Raw genomic sequence first — 25,567 nt, forward strand, 5'->3', positions numbered from 1 at the left:
GCAAAAAGAAATAATTTCATTGTTTTGCTAATCCAAATCTCTGAAGTTTTTTCACATACACTACATTTTGCTAAGTGTTATGTAGACAATTGGTGTAATAATGTCCCCAGCCACTAAGATCCATCTCTTCAGCATCAGGCATCTCATCTGGCCCCACTTGGCACTTTCACCTATGATCCAACCCACTATCCACAAGATGGTACACAATCAGTCTTTCACTTCCTGGTGGCTTAGGAAATAGTCCATAGTCAGCCACGGGGACTATGGTCAGCAATGATTATCTCCCAGGCCTTGCTTCAAAGGCAGATAAGTGCAACTCTCATTTCACCCTGTTAAATCTGGCATTATAGTGAGGTTGTGTGATGGGAAAAGAGCCAACATCCTGGAAACTAGGATGACTGTTGCACAAAAACCAAAAGCCAGAAACTCAAATGGTTAAAAGAGGAATATATTTCATTCTCAGTTAAATTCATGTTCTTGTTAAAAGCTTTGCTAGTGCATGTTACATAGCATTTACTGAACTTGATTTTTCTAAATATACAAGCTGCATTGTGAAATAAAGTTAATGGACCAGATATTCAAAACTGAGCCTAACTTCTGCAAAAGTCTAATTATGTAGACCCCGATTTACGTATGTGCATCTGTGAAGAAACATCTATGTAAGCTGGGCACACTGAAGTGCATTGCATACACTTTTGAAGATCTGATCCAATTTTTGCAATATTTTTGGCAGTCTACAGAGCATTCCAATTCTATCTGATTCCCTTCTGAACCTTTGAAATAGAGACTTAAATTATGGCACTGCTCAGTGAAGGCCAGATCAATAGTTGCAGTTGCTCTGATACAGTGAAAGCATTAGAACTGTTCAAGGCATTAGCCACCGAAACACCCACCTTAAAAGAGAGGTTAATGTTTCTACCGTTTTCTTTCCAGACATACACTGGGAAGACTCTGCTATGTGTGCCACAGCACCTGTCTCCTGCATTGCAACTTGGGCTTTTCCTTCAGCACATCCTTTTTGATCTTCAGCCAATGCACTAGATATAATGTAGACAAAAGATCATTTTAAAGTATTACACCAAACGAAGTCAGAGACATACTTTCTATCATCTTATTTATCAACCCCACTGAGTTCCTAGAGGAGCAAGGAAGTAAGGTACAAATAAAAGAGACAGCATGGAATCTTGATTTTCCAAAGGATTTAGGAAGAACATAAAATATGTTTAGTCACCTGAGGATACTGGCCCAGCAGACTTGGAAATGTGCATTCTACATTACTCTAATCCTAAAGTGCAGACTCTTACAAATCATGACTGATTCCTCTGATTTTAGGGAATGATGGATGGCTTGCTCTGGGCCATTCATCCAGAGAGAGGTATCTGCTTAACAGAAAAAAGCCTCCATTACAGGTTGTCGGAGCAGGAGTAAAGGATGACTGGCTAATTGGGCATCCTTGATATACTTGCAGTAAAGCACTGAGGATCTGGTATGCACAAATGAAACTTTAATCAACAGGAAATTTTGCAAGCCAGAAATCAGTTAATATCAAGTTGTGCTGCATTGACGATACTTTTATATCTATGGGCATCAATAAGGTAACTCATAATTTTACACTTACTAGAAATATAGTCAAATTAAAGTTATGCACAGTTGTGAAGAGAACGGGAGTACTTGTGGCACCTTAGAGACTAACAAATTTATTTGAACATAAGCCTTCACGAGCTACAGCCCACTTTATCAGATGCATGCAGTGGAAAATATGGTAGGAAGATATTATATATATACACAGAGAACATGAAACAATGGGTGTTACCATACACACTCTGTTGAGAGTAATCAGTTAAGGCGAGTTATTACCAGCAGGAGAGAAAAAACACTTTTTGTACTGGTAATCAAAATGGTCCATTTGCAGCAGTTGACAAGAAGGTGTAATCAACTGACTAGGGAGATTGACGTGTCCTCCGACCGGGTTTTGAATAATTCTTGACGTCTGAAAGTAAACTATTTCCCCATGTTTATTCCCACATTTTGATTATCACTACAAAAAGTTTTTTTTCTCTCCTGCTGTTTCATGGGGTGTGTGTGTGTGTGTGTGTGTGTGTGTGTGTGTGTGTGTGTGTGTGTGTGTGTGTGTGTGTGTGTGTGTGTGTGTGTCTCTCTCTCTCTCTCTCTCTCTCTCTCTCTCTTCCGGTTGTAGCTCACGAAAGCTTATTCTCAAATAAATTTGTTAGTCTCTAAAATGCCACAAGTGCCCCTGTTCTTTTTGGGGATACAGACTAACGTGTCTGCTACTCTGAAACAGTTGTGAAGCTTACTGAAGAGCAAGTATTAAGCACAGAGCTGGAGTTGACTAGCCCCTTTACTATTAAACTGGCGTTGCAGATTCAAAAGTATCAACAAAATAGCTGAATAGCTAAATTTGTGTAGCAGCAGCAACGGACAGGGCAACAGATAATTTGCTGAATAATTAACACACGACATATTTTGGCCTTTTTTCTTCATTTGTATCTATCAAGATATTTTATTGCTTTCAGTACAATATAGGCTGAGTAGATTATATCAACATCATATAGTTTACTTGTATTTGAGAAAAGATATTAAAAATGGAGTCTGATTTATACGTCATTCAGAGTGCTTCCTCTGGTTCAGATTTCAAGACAAATATACCAGGAAAATCCCACAACTCTGCAACATGTCATCAAGCATAGAAATTAACCCAGCTGAAAAAATACAACACTGTTTACCATCTCCACCTGATATAGCATTATTTTAAAGTTGGCATTTAGGCTACTCAGATTTATTTCTGTCTACTTTGCAGTGAGCTTACCTAATTGTGTTAGGTTACTTATGTTTTGAACAGAAAAACTTTGTAGCTCTTTCATCCACTCATCCAGTGAAGTTAAGGATGGTGGCAAAAGCCCCACTGGATTTGGTCATCCTGACTATGGGCCCTATCTTGCCAAGTGGGGAAGTCAATGGGAGCAAAGGCTGCTCATCACCTGACAGGAGGTGCTCAACTCCTTGTAAAGTTATGCCTTTATACGTATGCATATTTGAATGAAAATCTAGTTACATATAGGATCACAGTTAGGTATCGTACTGTAGCTGCATACGGTATTATTGGGTCTCATTTCACACAAAAGAATATACCGGTTGTTGAAGATAATTTAACTGGATTAGGGAATCTGAAGTCTTGGAAGAAAACTTGGCTTTTATATATAGAGTGAACACCTGACAGCAGGTTATTTTTTAGCCCTTCTCACTTGGTTGTAGTGTACTGTGTTTTTAAGCCTTTGCCTTCTCTTGAAAAGAATGGGAGCTGAATGTGCAACAGGAATGCAGGATTTGGCCCAGAGCTTTTATTACTAGAAATTTTATCAAATCAAGTTTTAGGAAACAAAAGGAACTTTGAAGCAGCATAATGGGATACAATTTATTTCAGAAGACACTGATTTGGAGCAAAAAAGTTAAGAGCAGGTAAAATACAATTACGCATTAGCAACTTTTCAAAATTAAACAGAATTACCACTTTACTTTAAATAAGAGCTAAAGAACAATTTAATTAAGTATTAGGGAGCAATCCTTATTTTCAGTCTAATTTTACATTTATGTAACTCCACTAACTGCAAAAAAGTTAGTGCCAATTTACAGTGATGACTGGACTAGGCCTTAAGTCTGAAAGTGAGTCTTTTGAAATTAACACAGTTTTTAGCGGTGATAAGAAAGATCAGTAAAATGTGTTTAATATCTATATACTGCAAAAGCCACTAAAAATGTAGTATAAATGGAAGACATAAAATGCTAAAACATTCTTAACTGCACACTGAAGCTGGTAGTTACCACTAACTTGTGAGATAATTACTGTATTCCTAACTCAGTATTTTGTATAGCATATTCAGTGTTTGCAATACATTGCAATATTTGGTATTATTATCTATAGCATCATTACAAAACATTTTGGAACAGTCCCTTTGCATTTTGGTAATATTAATATTCTCACCTTTCCAATTTTGAAGGCGGCAAATTATTTCCCTTTATTTTTGTAGCATCCTTCTGATCAAAACAAATATACCTTTGTAAGTCATGCCGTTTCTGTTTTCCTCCAAATGAACCTAAACATTTGGTAAAACACATTAGATGAAAAAAAATCAATGACTTTAGAAATCACTTTGAAATAATTTCTTTAAAGAATGCTTTAACACTAGCTTATGTTGAAAAAGGAAGTTATCATTTTAAAGATAGTCATTTAGAATTGTCCCTTGAAACTGAAATCTGTCCTCCAAGTGAATATTCAGTTTCCTGGCCCAAGCACAGAAAGATTTTGCTTCCAATTAACTATTTCCCAATATTCATAAGATAGTGAGATTAGTGTCAGTTGCAAGTCCCTCTTGTGTATATTGTTATTTTGTTTTAAATATTTACAGCAATTCTGTAACCATAGTCTAGATTGAAAGTACAAAACATCTTTTGATTTTACCTTTGTTCAACCAAAGAAATTCTCTACTTTCCCCACACTTAGACAAATCTTCAGTCTCATCCTCAGACGCCATTACCTAAAATGCATAAAATTTAATTTATCTTTCGATATCTTTAGAAACTGTCTTCTCCTAAAAAGCCATGGATCTACATAGCAAAGTTAAATCCCAATATAATACATGTTAATTGGAGGTTAACTCAAGGTTAAATTCAATTTGCGTTTGATTTTGAACTTGCTTCCACAGGCATAAGTCAGAAGAGACCACATCAAGTCGATCAAATCATACTGGCAGAATCAGGCCTTACACGTTTCCTTGATATTTGTCTTCTCAGCTCAATGTTGTACTTGTGCAGTTTTACAGATCAACTCTCCATTGTTTTTAACTAGATGTAAATAAAGGGGGAAAAAGTGGGCAAACACCACGTGTTTTGTAGATCTAGTGAAGAAGATTATGCTGCTTAGCAAGCAGTTTGATATTTTTAAAATGTTCTAAATATGGCCTTATTCTGGCCCTTATTCAGGAAAGTAAACTCATGAGCAGTCCCACTGAATACAGTGGATCTACCTCTATGCTTTGTTAGGCACGGGCTTATGTAAGTTTCATAGCAGCAACATCTGAAAGGAACTCTGTAGTGGCCTAAAGACAGGAAGTTGAAAATGAGTTATCGTATGATCTGATTAGCTTTCTCATGTTATAAAAAAAGAGAAAAAAGTCTAAAGTATTCTGATTGCCAGTTTGAAGCCCATCATAGTGGTGATTTTCTGTTAGCCTTGTGTGACTATTTCACGATAGTGGCCTTTCATGTAATCCACTGTTCTTTCACTCAGATTTTTGTTCAGGGAAGGGAGGGATCTTTTCAGTGCTATGCAGCGTTTCATCCATTGACCCATTTGCTTTGACTGTGCCAACTAAGCCCTCTGGACTTTAACCTTGGTAGAAAATGAGAGGCCACTGTCTGAGAACAGGTTTGGCACAATTCCCTTCAATGCTGTGAGAAATCGGTCTCACAAACAAAGCAGTATTTGCTTTCTGCCTGCTGTCCCCTAGGATGCTTTGCTCTGAGAGGGCAAGGTGAAGAAAACAGGGAGGCACTGCCATTGTAAAACAGGGGACCAAAGCCTTGGTGCGCCAATGGCTCCTGGAGAAGAGGTAGTGGTGGAGATGCACAGGAAGAGCTCACTGCTGCCTGGAAAAAAAGAGATAAAGTGCTAAAAATAAAGAGGGAGGGAAATCAGCTGCCAACTCATTTTGCCATTGTAAGGAGAACTTCTAGCAGGAGGAAGCATGTTTAATGTACTCAGCTGGGACTCTGGATGTCTGGCGGAGATGGGAATTGAACCCCGAGCTGATGCATCTTCACCTGGTCATTTAAACTTATTCCTTTCCCATGTGAGGAACTGAGCCACAACATTTCCTTCTTCTACCCTTCGTCTGTCTTGTCCAGTTAGACTGCAAACTCTTCAGGGCAGGAGCTGCGTATGCACATATGTAGTCCCTAACACAATGGGTCTCTGGGATAGTGCATTAATGTGATTAATACAATTAGTTAGTAGGGGGCACAATCTTTCCCCATAGTGACCTAGCAACAGCATTAAGCCAACTCCAGTATCCTCAAAGACAAGGCACAGCACATCCCTCACAGATTCCTGTAGGCCTTAGTGTCCAGAAATGGTAGCATTAGCAGCTAATTACAGGCTTGTCTACATTGGGGGGTTTAACCACAGTTACACAAGCTAGTCTGGAGAGAAAATGCCTGAGCTCACAAGAAAGAATTCATTAGAGTGCAGGAACCCCTCGTTTGCCGTGAATTGTGTAATACTGTTTCAAAATACATTCCTAAGCTTTATAAGCCTGTGGAACTGTGCCATATGCATGGCAGCACACATCTGCATTACAATGGCCCCAACAGTGGATCTTCTTACACTGAATTGGTTTGCTATGCACTGGTAGCATTGCAGAGTGGCCCGTTTTCCCAATGGTGATTGCGACTCGCTTGTCCATGTGTGGGGGACATTGCAGGTTGGTATGCTGCTGCTGCTAGTTCAGCAAAGATCTCAGAAAAAGTCACCTTCTGCCATCCTGAAATTCTCTGACCACAGCTGGTCATCTCAAGTCTGCCTAGTGATCCTATCCCACCAATCCACACTGGTTTTCTAAATCTAGAAACAACACTGTAATGTGTGACGCTGCTCCAATAACAGCTTCTGTAGCAGCAGTTGCTTGGTATCAACCTCGTCCTTGTCTTCTTTCCTCCCCCATTGCTGAAGCTGCTGCTGTCACATCACGTGCTTGGTGGTGCATCAGGCACAGTCCAAAACGCAAAGCTGCCTGACTTTGAGCACTGAAATACAGCCCAAGTAGCCTCTGCATCTTCGCGGTGGTCAGCACAGCAGCATGGAATGCAGTTAAGTATATGCTGGCTGATAGCAATGTCAGAATGGTGCTAGCCCAGCCAGAAGGAGAGGAAGCATTGGACAGAGAGAGAGAGAGAGAGGGGAATCATAGGATTTTTTAAAAAAAACTTTGACTCCAAGTCCCAGAATTCCATTGGCTTCCTCTACTCATCCCACAATGTACAGTGAGAGAAATCCCAGAAATGCCCACTGCTCAGAAGTGAAGCTAAGGACCACGGAGTACCCTTTGAGAATGCCACACACACAGTATGCAGCAAGCCTCCACCCTGTGCATACAATGATGAGAACTGAAAGAGAGCACAGCTGTTCATGTGCCCACTATTAACTGCAGCTTGTGTACAGCATATTAACTAACACAGAGCAACTAACTGTGGATTAATCCCCGGCTCAGGGAGACAAGACCTACATTTAATTTGGATTTCAGCTTTCCTAGTGGGAAAGTGAGTGAGAAGGACCATCACTGTATATAACTCACACCTTCCATATGAAAATTAGGCAATATTGCTTAGCACTTCGATAGCATTTAGAATCCAGAGACGTCACAGTGCTTCATGAAACTGGGTAAGCAGTAATCTCTCTGAGTCTCTCTTCCTCTATCTGTAAGACGGCTAAGTGACTTCTCCGAGGTAATGCAGTCAAATCAGTGGCAGATAATCAAGCATAAAATCTCCTCTGGTGACTCAGAGGACAGTTAACTATGTGCCTTGGCTGCTACCACATCTGTGATATAGTTTCTTTTGTTCAAGAGTTTGTTCACTGTTTGAATGGAGAAAGAATTCTAAAAAAATGCCCCATAAATAATGAGTTGGCATATTACTATGTTTTCAGAGATGGCAATAACGAAAAAGGTATTCAGCCAAGAAAGAACTAAACAGTTAAAGCTAATGACAATCCTAATAGATCGTTTCTCAGCAATTACTTCTGATCTCCACATTTGGAAGCAAACTCCCAGGAGTAGCAAGTCTGAGCCATCTAAAACCATGAAAGCTCTGGCTGCATGCATGTCCCCTTGTAGTTGTCTCCTCCTGCATGGAGATATAGTGCCCAGGGGAGGCATGCATCAGCATTCACATTGCACTCCCTAACAGTACCCAACTTGGGCTGGGGAAGGAATGATCCAACCAGCAGACCAAATTCAGTGACGAATCCTGGTCACAAGCCACCTGAAGTGCATATTCGAAGAAGAAGAACTGCCCAGAGTACTGGGGAGATATTTCCTACTCCATCACGTAGATACTCCATTACTTAAAAGTAATACTCCAAATTTTAACATCTCTAACAGTATATAAAACTACCTAGATTCCTCACAGTGTGTGAAACCTTTCATACTCTTGTCAGCAGCCATCCCTCCCAGGTATCTAACTGGTTTCATTTTGTTGATATTTGCACCTCCAAACCAGACCTCTCCAACTCCATAACTATTTTATCCCCCATCTGTTTCAATTTCTCATAACCCTCATGAATGGCCAACTCAGGAACTACTTCAGATACAAGATCTCCACCTCATTTCCGCTGGTTCCATCTGATCCACTGCTTGCTTAGGACATATGTACAATGTTCTTTATTCTGTCCTGCCATTTTTTCATCATAATTTATGTCATATACAGTGTACTACTGATGGAGCTGCCAAGTTTTATTACCTATTAAAAAGCATCCGGATAATTTCACATCATTCCTAGACATTAAGCCTCATAAACCAAGTTTTAGCCTGGAGTGAGGTTTTAAAGCCATTACAAATGCTAAAAAACAGGGATTTATAATGGAACAGATGGCAGGGCTTTATTTCTAGTGAGAGTAGTAAGCACTGTTTTGACAACAGTAGAGGCTGAAATACAGAATAACTGCTTTTACACAGACAATGATTCTTCTCTATTCAGAAGCACCATCAGGTTTATCTGCACAGAAGCTAGCAAGGCTGACTTTTCAACAGGCCTGTGTACAGTACTTTAATACAGTCTGCAGTAAAGGCAAACTGATCATCAGCTACAAATAAATGAGGTTGTCAAAAAAAGTTAAACCAAGACTGAGACATTAGATGCAGATATAAAAGTGTCGGGAAACCAAGTAATCTATTGGACTAGAATGATCATCATACTAAAGCATATAGACATGCTTAAAGCAAGTCAATAATATATAGGAATGTTAAAAAGGAATTAAAAAGAACAAAGAAAGTTGCCTTACCATAAATCAATACTGCTGTCCTGGCTCATATATCTAGGATGTTATGTGCAAAACAGCAAAATGCCAAGGAATTACATCTTATTAACAGAATTAGGATTTCAATTTAGTTTAGAGAAGCATTTACTGTACTGCCTCTGTCAGGTGAGTTATATCTAACAACAGCTAATTAGCCCAGATCAAACAGATAAATGAAGACAAAGCGAAGGTGACAGCACCATTTTTGTCTACTTAACAAGTGATCTACAAAGATAGTTATTACAGGAGCATATACTGAGTATCTCAGAAGTGGGATATAACAGTTAAGGTCTGAGACTATTGCCTCAGGCACGAAGAAAAGTGGTGACGCTAATGGGCTACTATGAAGGGATCTACTCTCCACAGGTGCCGCCTAGTGGTCAGTGAGGATGTGACAAGTGCTCTTCTATCTTGGCACCCCCTATTGATAGCCTTTTGTGATCTGTCCTCTGCTATGGCTTCGCCCTCTGGCTGGCCACAAGTTGTGTCCACCTGTTCCAGGGTATGTCAAGATTCCAACAAAGAGCTAGTTCTTCTGCCCAGCAAGGGGCTTCAGGCTTTACCTTGCCCAGACTTGGGACTCTCTGAGACATGGGGTCTTCCTAGTCCTGAGTCTCCACCCCATCAGGACGTGGGTAAGGGAACCTGGGTCCACCCTCCTCCACTAGGTTCCAATCCAGGGCCCAAAGGCAGGCAGCTGAACCCAGTTCCCTGACGTGCCAGGCCTCCTAGACCACTTCCTACCAGCCTCCTCACTCAAGAGGGAAACACAAAAGCTTGCAAACAAAATAAATTAAAGAAGTCTCCAACCTTGCAGATGTCCAGAATCTTTTTCCCTCAGCAGGTCGGACAGACCATCAATAGTTAGGGACCCCAGCAGGGCTCTTTTTGGAGAGTTTCAGAGTGTAGGTCTGCTCACGTGCAAGCGAGCTACTCTGCTCCCCTTTTCAGCTCCTCCTCCAGCCTGTGCATGCACTGCAGGTTTAGCAGGGCAGAGCTGCCTGTGATCAGAGTAGCTCCTTAACCCCTTCCACTTCAGTGTAGGGTCTGTACACCCCACCAGAGCTACCCATTCTATACCCATTTGGTATAGGAGATGGTATGAAGCATGATCATCAGATATTTCATCTCACTCAGGACACGGATATGGAAATGTTTACCTGTACTTTGTAAGAGTCATCTACATTCATACACCAGAGCCATTTTGATGTACTTCATTTGGCAAATCAAGGACCAGATCTGCAGTTGGTGTGAACTGGCACAGCTCCATTGACTTACAAGGAGCTATCTCAGTTACACTAGCTAAGAGTCTGAGCCAAGATATTTAGTGAGAATATGTTATGCCAGGGCAACCTGGGTCTATATGGCAAGAGACGCAAGTATCTGCATACAGCCATTGTATCATTTTATGGCAAGCAGGGGAGGGGCTAAGATAAACTAAAGCAGGCCAATAACTGTCTGGTTTAATATAACAAAAGCTGCCAAGGCAGTAAAAGGCAATTAATTCCTAATTTAATTCTTGCAGCTACAGCATAATAGAAAAGCAATGATATATCTATGGAGAATAGGTATTTGTCTAACTTAATTAACCACCAGCAGCCTGAGATTAGATTTCCAGCTGTGATCACACAAATATACTGGGAGCAAGTGATAAATGACAAACATGATGTTTTCTTAAAACAAATAAAAACTGGTATATGTGAACTAAGAAAAGCCTCCCAAGACCCGGCAGAATGACTGAGTAAAGGAGGTTTTCCATGCCAAAGGAGATACAAAGCTTAAGTGTGAAGCACTGTTTGAAGTGGACAGTCACACCACTACTTAGCAGGGAAAAAACAGTAGCATTTATCAAGAATGTTATAGGCATTTCTATGGTCACCAGCAATACAGTTTTTAAGTACTGTTTGAAAACAGATGTAGGTTAGATTATACCTGACACTTGTGCCGCTGTGTAGTATAAGGCACGCTGCCACTTTTTCTGTTTCCTGCACAAAGGTTGGACACAGTAATAGTTCTTCCAGCTGTGGGAATACTGGGACTATTCTCTCTTAGCAGTCACTGGTTCATCTCTCCTCAAAACCGAGAAGAGGCATAGCCATGTACACACTCCCCATTGTATGCCAAGAAGCACAGACATGAACTAACTTCTGGATGGGATAGCATCTCAGAGCTCCCATAACTCACACTGCCCGAGCTTGGGCCAGAAATGTAGTAATACAATCTGACTCATAATCTGTGGATGGTAAAAGCAGCTGGTGCTGGGCCCTTGTTCCTAACCCACGTACTATGTCATTTCAGCAGCCATGTACCTCTTTACTGTTTGATTCCAAATGCAGTTCCATCCTTATCTTTAGGTAATCTATATTTGTACTACTACTAACTCAATCATATGTTAAACTTTCCCTGTTCTAGAGATCTCATCGACATTATTAGTATGCGTAGGTGGGCTGGGGTAGGAAATGAAGTGACAGCTAGTCCCATCTAACCTCTGGTTTGATGTTGTTATATCAACTGCTTGGAAGGTAGAATGCAGAATAGTAAAACAGGAGCCAAAGAGTTACACTTGTTATAAGTAGCTACATGGCCCAAGTGACATCTGATCTGCCAATACTTCACTTGCATGTGAAATCTGAGTTACTTCAGAAATAACAAGATCTGAAACGATTTGAAAAGTATCTAGTAGAGTGAGAGATAAAGAATTATTCCATACTTGCACTCTAAACAATCCCAGTCTGTTTGGGTATTTTTTCCCAAAGTTCAGACTTTCATTTTTTGGCTGGTACTGTAAGTAAAAATGCCAGAATACCACAAGCAACGTGATTCACGTAACGTTTATGACCAACTCTGAAAGAGTAAGTACCGGACAACGAGAGAGCCTACTCTCCTGACAAGAGTGGCTTGAACAAGTTCTGCCCAAGTCACAACTTTTATTGTTCGTATGGTAGTAGCACAGGTCCTCGTTTAAAGATGGGAAAATTGATGTTAGGTAAGTCACTTACAGTGTGTGCCTCAGTGAGTCAGTGGCACACCTAGGAACATAAACCAGATGTCCCAACTCCTACTTCTCATCTCTATTAGACCATGCTGCCTCCTAAAAAAATACTATTTTCATGTTGCTAGACATTTCTATATAGGAAACACACACTATACCTAGGACTTACAACTATTATAATTAATCTTGGTCCTCACACTTGATTACAGAAATGTAGGGCTGGAAGGGACCTCACAAAGTCATCGAATCCAGCCCCCTGCACTGAGGCAGGAGCAAGTTCGCAGGTGTGCCTTTAACATTATCTCTTTGAGAAACTGCAGTTCTCCTGCTGCTTTCAGGAAGTGATTTCCCCTTACTTTATCTTTGCAATTTTGCTCTATGTGCATCTTGCTATCACCAGACTCCTACAGTTATTGTTAAAATTAATATCAAACAACTATGCTATTTCTGATATTCTTTTTGCCAGGGAGAGAACACCTTGAGTTGATAAAGGCTGCTATTCACAGAGTTTCTGTGCTATTCTGAATAAATTACGCTCCTAAGATTAACTGAAAGTATGTGCTATTTGCACGGACATAGTAGGTTTGCTGTTTTATGGACTGATTTTCACTGAATTAGAAACACTACCTTTTCAAGCTTCATGACCAAGCAGCATTTTAGAGCAGATGATCCACAAGTAATTAAGGCAAGTAGCATTTCAAGTCAGGGGTTTAGAAAGCTCAAAGCCAATCAACTGAGAGTATTAGTGGCTTTAAGTCATTTACCATGCTATATCCTACTGCTATGTAAAAATTCGTTCTGATTTTTATCAGGCAGTGTGGACAGTAAAATGTTTTGTTACGATATTCTTTTAAAATCTGATTAGACAAAATTATGCTGCTTCCCCAGTGCTGGCACAATGGTGCTAGCAGCCATTTCTAAAAATAGGTTTCTAATAGGAAAAATTGAGGTATCAATGCACTCAATCTTCATTATGGATATTGACTACAGATTATTTTACACAGTGCTTATGAGTTAAAAAGAAAGGCAAAAAGGCTATTTACACAGATGATTTCTGGGTCACTGTCTTCTTTTTTAATGTTGGCAACTTCAGATTTCTCCAGAAGCATGTGTTGGCTCTTAGGAAGAGGTACCTGCAACAAGGTATGAGAATTGGAAGTAACAAGTTTAGAGTTAATTTTAGCATGCCAACAGCACAGATGTTGAAGCATACCACATCACTCAGGATTGAGAGTAAAATAATGCTCCAGGATGTTACACCTATTCAAACAGTGTGGGAACCTGCATATTTCAGAAATCTTAGCATTATTTAATAACTGGGCATTGCTGCTTTTGCCTTCTGCTTTTTAGGTAAAAATGCTCAGAACATGCATTTTTTGTATTGCTACATTTCCACAAGATGCACCAAGGGGCTGAAATATCCACAGTTCAAATCTGATTCTGTTTCTAGGGGTAAATTTTCAAGAGGGCAGTGTTCATTTTCCAGATATCATTTCCACTTGTAAAATTTGTACTTATGACTGAATTGTGTCTTCTGAATATTTGCCCCTGAATTTAATCCTGGTATTAAAATGAGGTCAATGTACAATATTCAAATCAGCATACACTAGTCATCTGTCTTTTCACACTCAGTTTATGACCAGGAGTCATTTAGCACCAAAGAATGGCCATACCACATTAAACCAATAGTCCACCTAATAATGTATGCCATCCTCAACAGTCATTTCTGCCAGAGGAAGGCAAACAATGCTGAGCCTAATGGTCAAATGAGCAATACTACCCCATTGGGTGTGTTTGGAATACGGGGAGGGGACATGGGGAAAGTGACTTTTTCCTGAGCTTTGCCAGTGTTCACTTTATGCCCTGAAGCATGAGGACTATTAGCACCAGTGTATTTTTATTCTAGCCATTTTAACTGCTGATGTTTTTAGTCTGTCTTACTGTTTTTAGATGTTTTATTTCTTCCAGCTACTACAAAGAAATACCAGGCAAGCCGAACTGTAGCAGATGTTACCACTATACTATTTTTGAAGCTCCATAAATCTTTCCATTCCAATCCCTTGTTTTCAGTCACTGAATTGTCTCAGGTTTCAGAGTGCTAGCAGTGTTAGTCTGTATCAGTAAAAACAACAAGCAGTCCCTGTGGCATAAGCTTTCATGGGATATAACCCACTTCATCAGATGCCTGGAGGGGAAAATACAGTAAGCAGGTATAAATATAAAGCACATGAAGAGATAGGAGTTGCCTTACCAAGTGGGGGATCAGTGCTAACGAGGCCAATTCAGTTAGGGTGGATGTGGCCCATTCCCAACAGTTGACAAGAAGGGGTGAATATCAACAGAGGGAAAATTATTTTCTGTAGTGACCCAGCCACTCCTAGTCTTTATTCAGGCCTAATTTGATGGTGTCAAGTTTTCAAATTAATTCCAGTTCTGCAGTTTCTCGTGGAAGTCTGTTTTTGAAGTTTTGTGGGAATGGGCCACATCCACTTTGATTGAACGCCTCACTGATCATGGAAAGCCAGTTAAGGGCTGCAATTCTCAAAACAACTGGAAAGATTTTAATGAAAGTTCATGAATTTTGTGTTATAGTATATGCCCTTTCTTAAATTTTTTCTTATTGGAAATGCACCTTCCAAGTTGATTAATACCCAGTATAAATCAAACTAATAAGCAAGCTACTTTAGGAAGGAGATCAAAAACAAAGAAATAAAGTGGTACTACACCAGTGAAACTTGGTGATCCTTCTCCAATAGGGAAACAGGAGGTATGTGTCGTTCATGAGGTCTTGCTTTCTTCTGGGAAATAACCCTGTGCTCTGAAATATTCCATCTTTTAGGGCCTCTTTTTTTCACATGTTGTTTTCTGCTACAGTTATCCAAACATGAAGATGAGGGAGCTGGCTCTCTATGGAAAGCATTTCTTTGACTCTTTGTTTTCTGAACACTTTCATTTTTCTTAAAGAAAGGAAACTGTTAGTTATGTCAAAGTAACCACTTCTCTTTTGGTTGGTCATTTAATAAGAAAGCTCACAAACTATTTTACCTCATAACTCTTGAATTACACAAAGTTTGACCTTACTAAAAGCCTGATCCAGAAACCACAGAGGCCAATGGAAAAATTCTCATTAATTTCTAGTGGGCTTTGGATCAGATTCTTAATGTGTTAGCAGACTTCCTCTGCAAGATGAAACACCGCTTCATTCAAAAGGACAAAATTCTGACATGTACAGGTCTGAGGTAAATTAGTGTGGGTCTTTAATTCCTTTCCTGCCTCTGCTAGTTCATAATGGAAAATAGTTATCCAAAGAGTTTAGTTACTCACATTTATTAATAGAGTTCCGCTGCTGTCTCCAGACTGAGTAACTGTGTGTGGTTTGATTAAACGAGATTTCTATAAAAATAAATGTAAATGTAAACACATGCAGTTCAGGAGTTTACAGTAATTTAAGTCTGTTACAAAATCAGTAAAGACTCACTAATGGACTGTTCTTACCATCTTACATGTTCACTGTGAACTCTTGAGTTTAATATCTTTAATACTCCCATTATGCTAGTGGCAGGAGGCATTCACCACAGAAATAAGTTATAAATAACCTCTTTAAATACTTCTTCCCCTCCCATCCTTATGAAAGTCAACTCACCTTCTGGGATCTGCTCTATGCAGGATGAGGCTTTCTGGGTCATCTCTAGCTAAGGAGTTTTATACAGAACTGACTCTGCTATCTGTTACGTTTCAAGAAGGCAGCAGAGGCTTTTGAAGAGGTGTGTTTATTTAGAAAAAAAGGGGGGGGAGAATTAAGCATGGTTAGCCCCCAGTTCCGTTCCCCAAAACCAAGTCACCACAGCACACTCTGAAGTGAAACAAGCTTTCATAAAGTCCTGGTTTATTAGTTAGAAATTCCCACCAAAGAACCTAGTGGTCAGAATTCTAACTCAAAGGCCACCCAGCATCTCTGTGCTAGCTAGCCAATTAGGCAAAAAAGTGAATATAACTTCTATTTTCAAGGACTACCCAAGTAGACTCCTCAAGTTTCTGGAGGAAAATGGAGAGCAGTTCCCCAAGCAACTCCTGTTCTTCACAGGCTGATCAGGAATGCAGTAAATTTCCCCTCTAATGAGATACAAGAGAATACCAAGAAACAGGCTCAAAACTCTACATACTCCCCTGTAAGCCTAACCTTCCTTCAGTGGCCAGGTACCTCAGTAATGGTACTCTGGGGGAAATTCTATAAGCACCATTGTGGATTCAGATAAATAAAAAAATGAGGAGTGAGGCAGCTGGGAATTGTGCAATAAGCCTATTTGCTGGTTGCTGTTATTTTTAGGGCAGTCGATTAATCACGTGAGTTAACTGTGATTAACTCAAAAACATTAATTGCGATTAATCACAGTTTTAATTGCACTGTTAAACAATAGAATACCAATTGAAATTTACTAAATATTTCTGATTTTTTCCTAAGTTTTCATGTATATTGTATTCTGTGTTGTAATTGAAATCAAACTGTATGTTAGTTTGGATTACAAATACTTACACTGTAAAAATGATAAACAAAAGAAATGGTATTTTTCAGTTGACCTCATTCGAGTACTGTAGTGCAATCTCTTTGTAAATTGCACTTTCATAACAAACAGATTTTTTTTGTTACATAACTGCACTCAAAAACAAAACAATGTAAGGTATTTATGTGCCAGATATGCTAAACATTTGTTTACCCCTTCATGCTTCGGCCACCATCCCAGAGGACATGCTTCCATACTGATGATGCTCATTAAAAAAAAAATCTATATGTTAATTTAATTTGTGATTGAACTCCTTGGGGGAAGAACTGTATGTCCCCTGCTCTGCTTTACCTGCATTCTGCCATATATTTCATGTTAGAGCAGTCTTGAGTGATGACCCAGCACATGTTGTTCATTTTAGGAACACTTTCACTGCAGATCTGACAAAAGGCAAAGAAGTTACCAATGTGAGATTTCTAAAGACAGCTACAGCACTCAACCCAAGGTTTAAGAATCTGAAGTGCCTTCCAAAATCTGAGAGAGATGAGGTGTGGAGCATGCTTTCAGAAGTCTTAAAAGAGCAACACTTCGATGCAGAAACCTCAAAACCTGAACCATCAATATATATATCAACCTTCTGCTGATGGCATCTGACTCAGATAATGAAAATGAACATGCATCAGTCTACACTGCTTTGGATAGTTATTGAGCAGAACCTGTGATCAGCATGGATGCATGTCTCCTGGAATGGTAGTTGAAGCATGAAGGGACATATGAATCTTTAGTACATCTGGCACGTAAATATCTTGAGACGCTGGCTACAACAGTGCCATGTGAATGCCTGTTCTCACTTTCAGATGGATGCCATTGTAAACAAGAAGCAAGCAGCATTATCTCCTGCAAATGTAAACAAACTTGTTTGTCTGAGAGATTGGCTGAACAAGAAGTAGGACAGAATGGACTTGCAGGTTCTAAAATTTTATATTGTTTTATTTTTGAATGCAGTTTTTTTGTACATAATTCTACATTTGTAAGTTCAACTTTCATAATTAAGAGATTTTACTACAGTACTTTGCATTAGGTGAATTGAAAAATACTATTTCTTCTGGGTTTTTTTATAGTGTAAATACTTGTAATAAAAAATATAAAGTGAGCACTGTACACTTTCTATTCTCAATAGATTTGAAAATGTAGAAAAAATCCAAAATATTTAAATAAATGGTATTCTATTGTTGTTTAACAGTGTGATTCATCACAATTAATTTTTTTAATCAATTGACACCCTTAGTTATTTTGTTTAAGTTACCAGCAGGTAGCTAGTTAAGAATGTAGAGGTTTATACTGTCATCCTCAAATTAAAGCTAATGGATACCATTTAGATGAAAGGGGCATTTCACACCTCTCAGGGTTATTGTTTCAGATTGATTGCACACTCAGCACTACTAACTTCCACTTGGTTAAGTATTTTTTGTGCTCCCATTGAACAAAAATATATTTAAATGTAAGCTTAGATTATAGAGCACAGTTTGGCAGCCGGGGTGAATTCGGCAGCCACAGTTTGGCAGTCAATTTAGCTTCTGCCTCTTTGAGAGTTAGTAGACAGTTAAGTACATATATACACACTGTACAATATGCTTTATGCTACCTTGAGAAATTTAGTAAAGCAGTGGTGACAAATATTTCAACCCCATGCAATATCTTTGGAGAATCACTGTTTGAAATTTCTGAATGGTTTCTTGTATGACAGTTCTACTCATGGGGGAGGGTTACCACAACTCCTTCAGGAACAGAGAGAGACAAAGAGAGTGTGTGTATGTGTGTACACTCATCCTGGTATTGACTCCAGAGAAGTTCCACTCCCTCGGGTGTCTTGCATATACTCATTCAAAGCAGTTTTTCCAAAGACCAAAAGACAAAGAAAGGGCTTTGGGTATAAAAGGCTGAGTCTAACCTAACTCAGGGCCTTCTTTTTGACTAAGCAGATGGACAGGACCTTTGGTTCTAAGGGGACTCCCATTCTTGCTGAATGGTTGGAAGGGATATTGCCTACCAGACACTTTATGTGAAGATGGGTGATTTTTGGTATGTTAGCTAAATATGTAGGAACTTTCTTAAATTTTGTGTGTGTGTGTGTGTGTGTGTGTGTGTGTGTGTGTTTTCCTCTTATAATGAAAGTTTTAGTGGAAAAGCTGTGTGGTCAAAGGTTAAAAACATTGTGCTTAGAGAGAAGACAACACACAGATGCTGGCCTTTAGGCAGACTTCCTTGCTGGGGACATTACAATGCATGGCAGGGGGCTGTACAGCCTTAAAAACTCTTGTCAGCAGGAAGGGTGGTGTGGGTCTCAACCCAAGAGAAGTGCTGGCTGGAAGTCAGAAATCTTATGCCCTCAAGTGACCACAGAGGGGAAATACAGGTGCAATTACTCTGAAACTGCGACAGCAATATTGCACAAAGAGTACATCTTGGCATACAAATGGTTCACCAGCACACATTTCTATTACAGGTGTAACGTAACATAGCAGTCTGAATAGACAAATCCTACCTCTCCATTCATATGGGGTAGCTATACATCGAGTTTAATATTATGTATTTAAGTATCTAGGGCCACATTTCTGTCCTCAGTACCACTGGCATAAAACTGGAGCAACTCCATTAAAATCAATGGACTTATCCTGAATTCTCATTGCTGTAACTAAAGAATAATATCCAACCCATGAAATGTAGGAATATTGAAAAATAATCACTGTAGCCAAGAGGCAATTTAATGAGTTATAAAGCAATGATTTTCACAAAATGTAATTTGACCAAAATCTTTTGTAACTTTCTTGATAGACTGTGTAGATATACCTTCTTATATAAACTTGTCACCTGGAGAAATATGGCCCCAAATTCAAGTGTATTTAGTCAAGCAACAACAGTTTTAAAAAAGATTCAAAGTTGATTTCCAATGCTAAACAAATTTAGTATCACATACAGGGCTAGTGAAAGGATATTTTGCACCCTAGGCGAAACTTCCACCTTGCGCCCCCACTCCGGCCCAGGGATCCAGGTCCGTCCCTAGCTATTTTGGTGCCCTACGCAGTCCCCCCGCAGGGCCCTGCCCCAAGCTTCCGAGAGGGGGCTGTGTGGGGCCATGCCCCAGGCAAGACCGGCTTTAGGAAGTGCGGGGCCCAATTCAAACAGTTTCGACAGGGCCCCGGCAGGGATGTCTATATTAAAAAAAAAATAATGTAAAAAACCACATGGGGCTTGTACTGACCGGGCGGTGCTCCAAGTCTTCGGTGGCACGTCCTTCACTTGCTCCAGGTCTTCAGCGGCACTGAAGGACTTGCCGCCAAAGTGCTGCTGAAGACCCAGAGCGCTGCCAGGTGAGTAAAAATTAAAAAGGTGTCTCTAGCCAGGGAAGAGATTCTCACTGGGCGCAGGGCCCTCTTAGGCACGGGGCCCGATTCAGCGGAATTGGTGGAATTGGCCTAAAGCCGGCCCTGGCCCCAGGCCTCCGTGGGTGGGGGGGGAGGTGACCTGAGACCTTCGTGGGAGACGGGGGTGAGGGAGGGAGGCAGGCCACTTCCTGCAGGAAGTGGAGTGACCCAGCCCCAGCCTGCTCCGCTTCCTGTCATGCTGCTGGCGAGTGCTGAGGGGCGGTTCCCCCTTTGCCCCAAGCCTGGAGCCGGGGAGCAGAGCAGGGGTCAAGGCAGTTAGAGGGTGGGGAATGGGGGGCTGAATGGGGGCAAGGGTCCCAGGGGGGCTGTCAGGGGCAGGGGTCCCGGGGGGCCATCAGGAATGAGAGGAGGGGTTGGATGGGGTGGCGGGGGGTAGTCAGGGGACAGGGAAAGGGGGTGGATGGGGCAGGGGTCCCAAGGGGTGGGCCACGATCCCCTTGTGGGGTGAGGAGGGAACTGGTTGTAAAGATTTTGGCAGCTCAATACTGGCCAGGGAGGTGCGAGGTTGACGACGTCAGCAGGCGGGCAGTGGCGGGGGGATGAGTATGCGAGCCGGAGGGGGAGGGGAAGGTGAGAACACAAGCTGCGGGGGCAGGTGAGCCAGGGGAGTGGGGTCTGAGGAGGCGAGGAGGGCATTGGCGGGGGGCAGGTGAGCTGGCGGCAGGGGAGGAGGGCCGAGAATCCGAGCGGGTGGGCAGTGGTGTGGGGGAGGCAGGTGAGCCGCGGGGGGGTGTTGTTTCAGGGGTGCTAGACGGCGCTGGGGGGATTATTTTCGGGGGGGGTTGTGTTTTGAGGGGGCTGGGCAGTGCTGGGGGGTGTGTGTTTCGGCCCTCAGCTGTTTTCTTTGGAGTAATATGGCCCTCTCCGCTTTCCAAGTTGTGCAGGCCTGAGACAACACTACAGAGTGCGAAGATTAGCTATTCAGTAGTTAAAATGTTCTGTTCCCTTCAGTACAAAAGTTACCATTACACTCTGGAAACATTAAAGGTTTAGCAAGTCCTCTTGTCCACTTTCCTGAAACAGAACTTAAGACTAAATGCTTTATTTTGTTTGGAAAGGTCCTTATGTGCAGCACATGCCCAATGAATGCCGGCTCCTCTCTGCCTGCAGAGAGTCCCCAAAGATGCTACTCCCACTGTAACAGCTCAGAGAAAGAAAAAAAATGGGACTCAATATTTATGCTGAATCTTATCAGCACTTACAATTTTTTCAAGAAAAATGATAGTATTGAGTTGTCACAATAAAACGTATGCACTTTTTTGTAAAGTGTGCAGGATGCATGCACAGCTGGAGTAACAGCCAATATGCATTCAGGTAAGGAAGAGAATGTTTTACTGAACCTGCTGGAGTTCTTTGAAGGCATTATCACTAAGATAAAGGCAAATTCAGTGGATGTAGTTACACTTAGATTTTCAAAAGGCATATGACAAGGGATAGCAATCAAAGATAAGGAAAGGAAAACAGGAGGTACAATACAGTGCTGCATCAAAAACACTGTCTGAAAAAGAGAAGAAAACACATAGCTGGAAGCTTTTCTATTTGGCAAGAGATGAGTCAAGCTCCCCTTTACTCTCCAGCCTCTGCAGGGTCAGTTCTAGGAACTGGTGAACATCTGTCCACATACAAGAGACCAGTAATTTACCATAAGGGCACTGACATTTAGCATCTTACTGTAATTAGTGTTACCATTGTGACGTTACTGACATAACTTGTGACCATATAGATCATTGTTGCAACCAAGGTCCTGTAGTGGCACGAAACCTGTACAAAGGGAGTCAAATAAGGTGTTTAAGACACGGTTATGGTTTGCTGGTTATGATTATGCTATCTGGGTGCATGCATCATTTTTGTATTTAAAGTTATGAATATTGGCTCTATGCCATCTGTATTTCAAACTTCTGCTATGCTTCTGGGTGACACCCTAGCCAATTTGGCATCAGCACTACCTAGCCTGCTTGATGGCCCATTAAGGGCCATCAGCTATACAACTGACCCATTGAAAGAAGGTAGATACACCTTGTGACTCAGCAAGGTATGCAGGGACATGCCTATGCACAGAATTCTAAGGTTTTTTCTTGTCATGTGCTAGATGAATGTCTTGGGAACAAAAGACAGAAAGGCCACAGGACAAGAGACAGCAAAAAACTGCTGCAGCTCCTCCATCTTGTCTTCAATCCTGCTTCATATCTCTGGAAGGGCTTTGTTACAAACTGAAGCTTTGAATAAAGGACTGAATGATCCATCCCAGCTGTGGATGTACTCCAGAGACTTGATTTGAACCTGCAGTTTATTCCATCACTGCTACAAGCCTGAACCAAGAATTTTGCCATTATTGTATGTAATTAACTCCATTTAACCAATTCTTGCTCTTATCTATATCTTTTTCCTTTAATGAACAAACCTTTACATTTTAGATTCTAAAGGATTGGCAACAGTGTGATTTGTGGGTAAGATCTGATTTGTATATTAATTTGCGTCTGGGGTGCTTGGTCTTTTGGGATCAGGAGACCCTTTTCTCTTTTACTGGTGTATTGGTTTTCATAACCATTTGTCCCCATAATGAGTGGCACTGGTGGTGACACTGGGAAACTGGAGGGTCTAAGGGAATTGCTTGTGTGACTTGTGGTTAGCCAATGGGGTAAAACTGAAATCTTCTCTGTTTGGCTGATTTGGTTTGCCTTAATAGTAAAGAAACCCTAGCCTTGGGCTGCCCTGCTTTAAGCAATTTGTCCTGAATTGGCTCTTTCAGTTGGGTCCCACCAGAACTATCATTGTTACAATCATACTATAGTGAATACTTGTATTACCGCAATAACTCTAGTTACAGTCCAGTGCTAAACCTCAGCATTTCCATGGGTGCCTGTGCATATCATCAATGAATTGGATAATTATCCTGGAAACAAGTTCTCTAGGTTTCCAGAAGATACTAAAAATAAGAGAAAATTGTAACTAATCAAAGCTAATTATTGTGGAAAAAATATTGAAATCTTAGCATACAGCAGTGGTTTCACAGGCAAAGCAGGTGTTAAATGGTGTTCTTTCCATTTGCTATTACAAAGTAAGAGACAATGTTGCCTATATATGAGACATTTTGACTTCATCTTTGATCATTATAGGTAATCTTACATAGAATCTTTCTTGAAAAAGGCGCAGAATAATTCAATTTAACCGTATAAGACAACAGGAAAAAAGGAGACTGAGCTGACCAAACTACAAGTGTGCTAAGTTATCAAAAGCAACAATGGAAGATTTTTGAAATCTAATTGTGGAGTATGTCCCCACTGTATGGAACTGTTTCAGCAGAATTAGGTAAACTTATGAATGAGTAACTAGGGAAAAAAAACTACAGCTATGATAATAAATGAATTTCAGAGGCATTTAGAATTTACTTCTGAAGTATAGAACTAAGATATAAGACACAGTGCCGAAAAATATGGTGAGCAAGCTGTGAAATGGTTTGTTTGACAGAATGACCTTTTCTGTTCCTAGACTATTGTTATGGCCCTCTTCCAGAGTTTTACAACTTTCTTCTTGGAGCACAAGCACTCTTCAGTCTGAAGAAATGCTGCGCTGTTAGTTTTCTGAATTGGGTTATTTTTTGGAAACCTAGCTCAAAAGAATTGTTCCCTTGAAGCCAAGCATTGGTGTTTGGCTGTATTCCCAAAAGAAGGATTTGCCTGCATGCTGATTGTGACCAGCTCTGTTCAATGACTGATGTATGTAGTGTAAAACAAACTAGTCAAAACTATGAAAATATTTTGACCTTATTCCACTGATTTCACCTCCTACAGGAAACAAACAAGTCCCCAATATCTACTACCGCCCTAAAAAGGACAACAATATTTATATACACTCCAATTTGAGAGGATTATTTTTTATCTGGAAATCATGCTATTTATCCTTTTAGTACCCAGTAAATATTAAGTCTACCAAAAGGTACCAGTATTTCTGGACTTTATGGACCATGCATATTTAACTTCCAGACAAAATTTGGTAATGAAGATTGCAGCAGCAGTTTCCAGAATCCTAATTTCTATTAGAAAATAAATGATAGAGAAAAGCAAATTATGCAATTCTCACCTCTGAAGATAGTATCAATTACATATTGCTTTGCTTACCGACTAGTAGAACATAATTTCACTTCACATGATGTATTTCAGAAAAAAACAAAGATCAACTCACAATTTGATAGTTATTAAACCGAAGTTAATCAAATTGTTTTCACTTGATTAATAATTTCAACTCTATCACTGAAAAATACTGCCACGGAACACGTTCTACCTGAATCAGAGATTTTACACATTCTGCTTTTCTCCTCATTCTTTCAAAAAACCAAACAAACCAAACAAACCAAGAATGTTTAACTTTTAGATTCAAATTGAGTTACTGGGAACTTCCCCTAAGACAAACTCCAGACAGCTCAGAGGAAAACAGTGTAAGCTAAAGATAACAGCTCACCTGGGACTGCAAGTTTTCCAGCTTCTTTTGATGTCGCTGGATTGAATCTATGAGGAATTTTTCTTTTGCATTCGGTGACAGTGATAGTCTGTTCAAAGTACCCAAAGGGATGGAGGGTAAACGTTCTGGTCTATTACACCTACAATATGGTTTCAAATCGATGTAAGAGAAAAATGAGTGAAAAGGAATACGTGCTCTGTTATCTTGTATTGTCTAGCAAGAAATTATCTTCAGTGGTTCAAATTACAGTACTGCCCTCCAAAATGACTAAAAGAGGCATCATCTTACACAATAGAACTGTTCTCTGAATATACTCCACATCACTTGTTAATTTCAGTGACAAAAATTAGCTTTGCTACTTTTCACTCTCGTTAGTTCTGGGATGCAAACACCGATTAAAGGAAGAGAGCGAGTTTCTATTCCTTCTTGTGCACCAGAATTACTTACCATGACTCAGGCAGATATGCCTGTGCAATATACTAAATGCTAATTGCACAGCGGTCACCAAGGCCTGCTCTACACCAGTGGTTCTCAACTAAGGGTCCAGGGCCTTCTGAGGTTCTGTGAGCAGGTTTTGGGGCACCAAGCAGGGCCATTTTTAGACTGGCTGGGGCCCATGGCAGAAAGCTGAAGCTCTGCTGTGTGGGGCTGGAGCCCCAGGGCTCTAAGCCCTGCCACTTGGGGCTGAAGTTGAAGCCTGAGTAGCTTAGTTTTTCGGGGATCCCTATGGCATGGGGCCCCGAGAAATTGCCTTGCTTTTATGATAGCCCTAGCTTTATATGCAGAAAAACAGTGTTGTGGCACTGATGAGCCATGGAGTTTTTATAGCATGTTGGACAGGGACTCGGAAAAAAAAGGTTGAGAACCCCTGCTCTACACTACACAGTTAGGTCAACATAAGCTGCCTTGCATCAACCCAGCTGTAGAGGTGTCTTCACTTAAATTTGGCTCCCACCGACGTAAGTGCCTCATGTAATTAGACTGATGCAGTGTCAATGTAGACACTGCATTGCTTACATTGACTGTCACCAGCAATCAATATAAACGTTCCTGGTGAGGACACGCATCGCTGACCCAAGGA

The 25,567-nt window shown here is 40.6% G+C and overlaps 1 protein-coding gene across 1 annotated transcript in view; it reads right to left on the reverse strand.

Annotated features, from left to right (window-relative positions):
- MORC1 (MORC family CW-type zinc finger 1) overlaps positions 1 to 25,567 on the reverse strand; it is a 109,439-nt gene that overhangs the window by 22,252 nt on the left and 61,620 nt on the right. The window contains exons 17-23 of the mRNA XM_050962804.1: positions 24,487 to 24,625; positions 15,405 to 15,473; positions 14,807 to 15,037; positions 13,124 to 13,213; positions 4,478 to 4,553; positions 4,001 to 4,112; positions 894 to 1,037 (exon numbers count right to left, since the gene is read on the reverse strand). Coding sequence (XP_050818761.1) covers positions 894 to 1,037; positions 4,001 to 4,112; positions 4,478 to 4,553; positions 13,124 to 13,213; positions 14,807 to 15,037; positions 15,405 to 15,473; positions 24,487 to 24,625 — 861 coding nt within the window. The remainder of the gene's footprint in view (positions 1 to 893; positions 1,038 to 4,000; positions 4,113 to 4,477; positions 4,554 to 13,123; positions 13,214 to 14,806; positions 15,038 to 15,404; positions 15,474 to 24,486; positions 24,626 to 25,567) is intronic.

This window comes from Gopherus flavomarginatus, chromosome 1 (assembly GCF_025201925.1).
Source record: "Gopherus flavomarginatus isolate rGopFla2 chromosome 1, rGopFla2.mat.asm, whole genome shotgun sequence".
NCBI lineage: Eukaryota > Metazoa > Chordata > Testudines > Testudinidae > Gopherus > Gopherus flavomarginatus.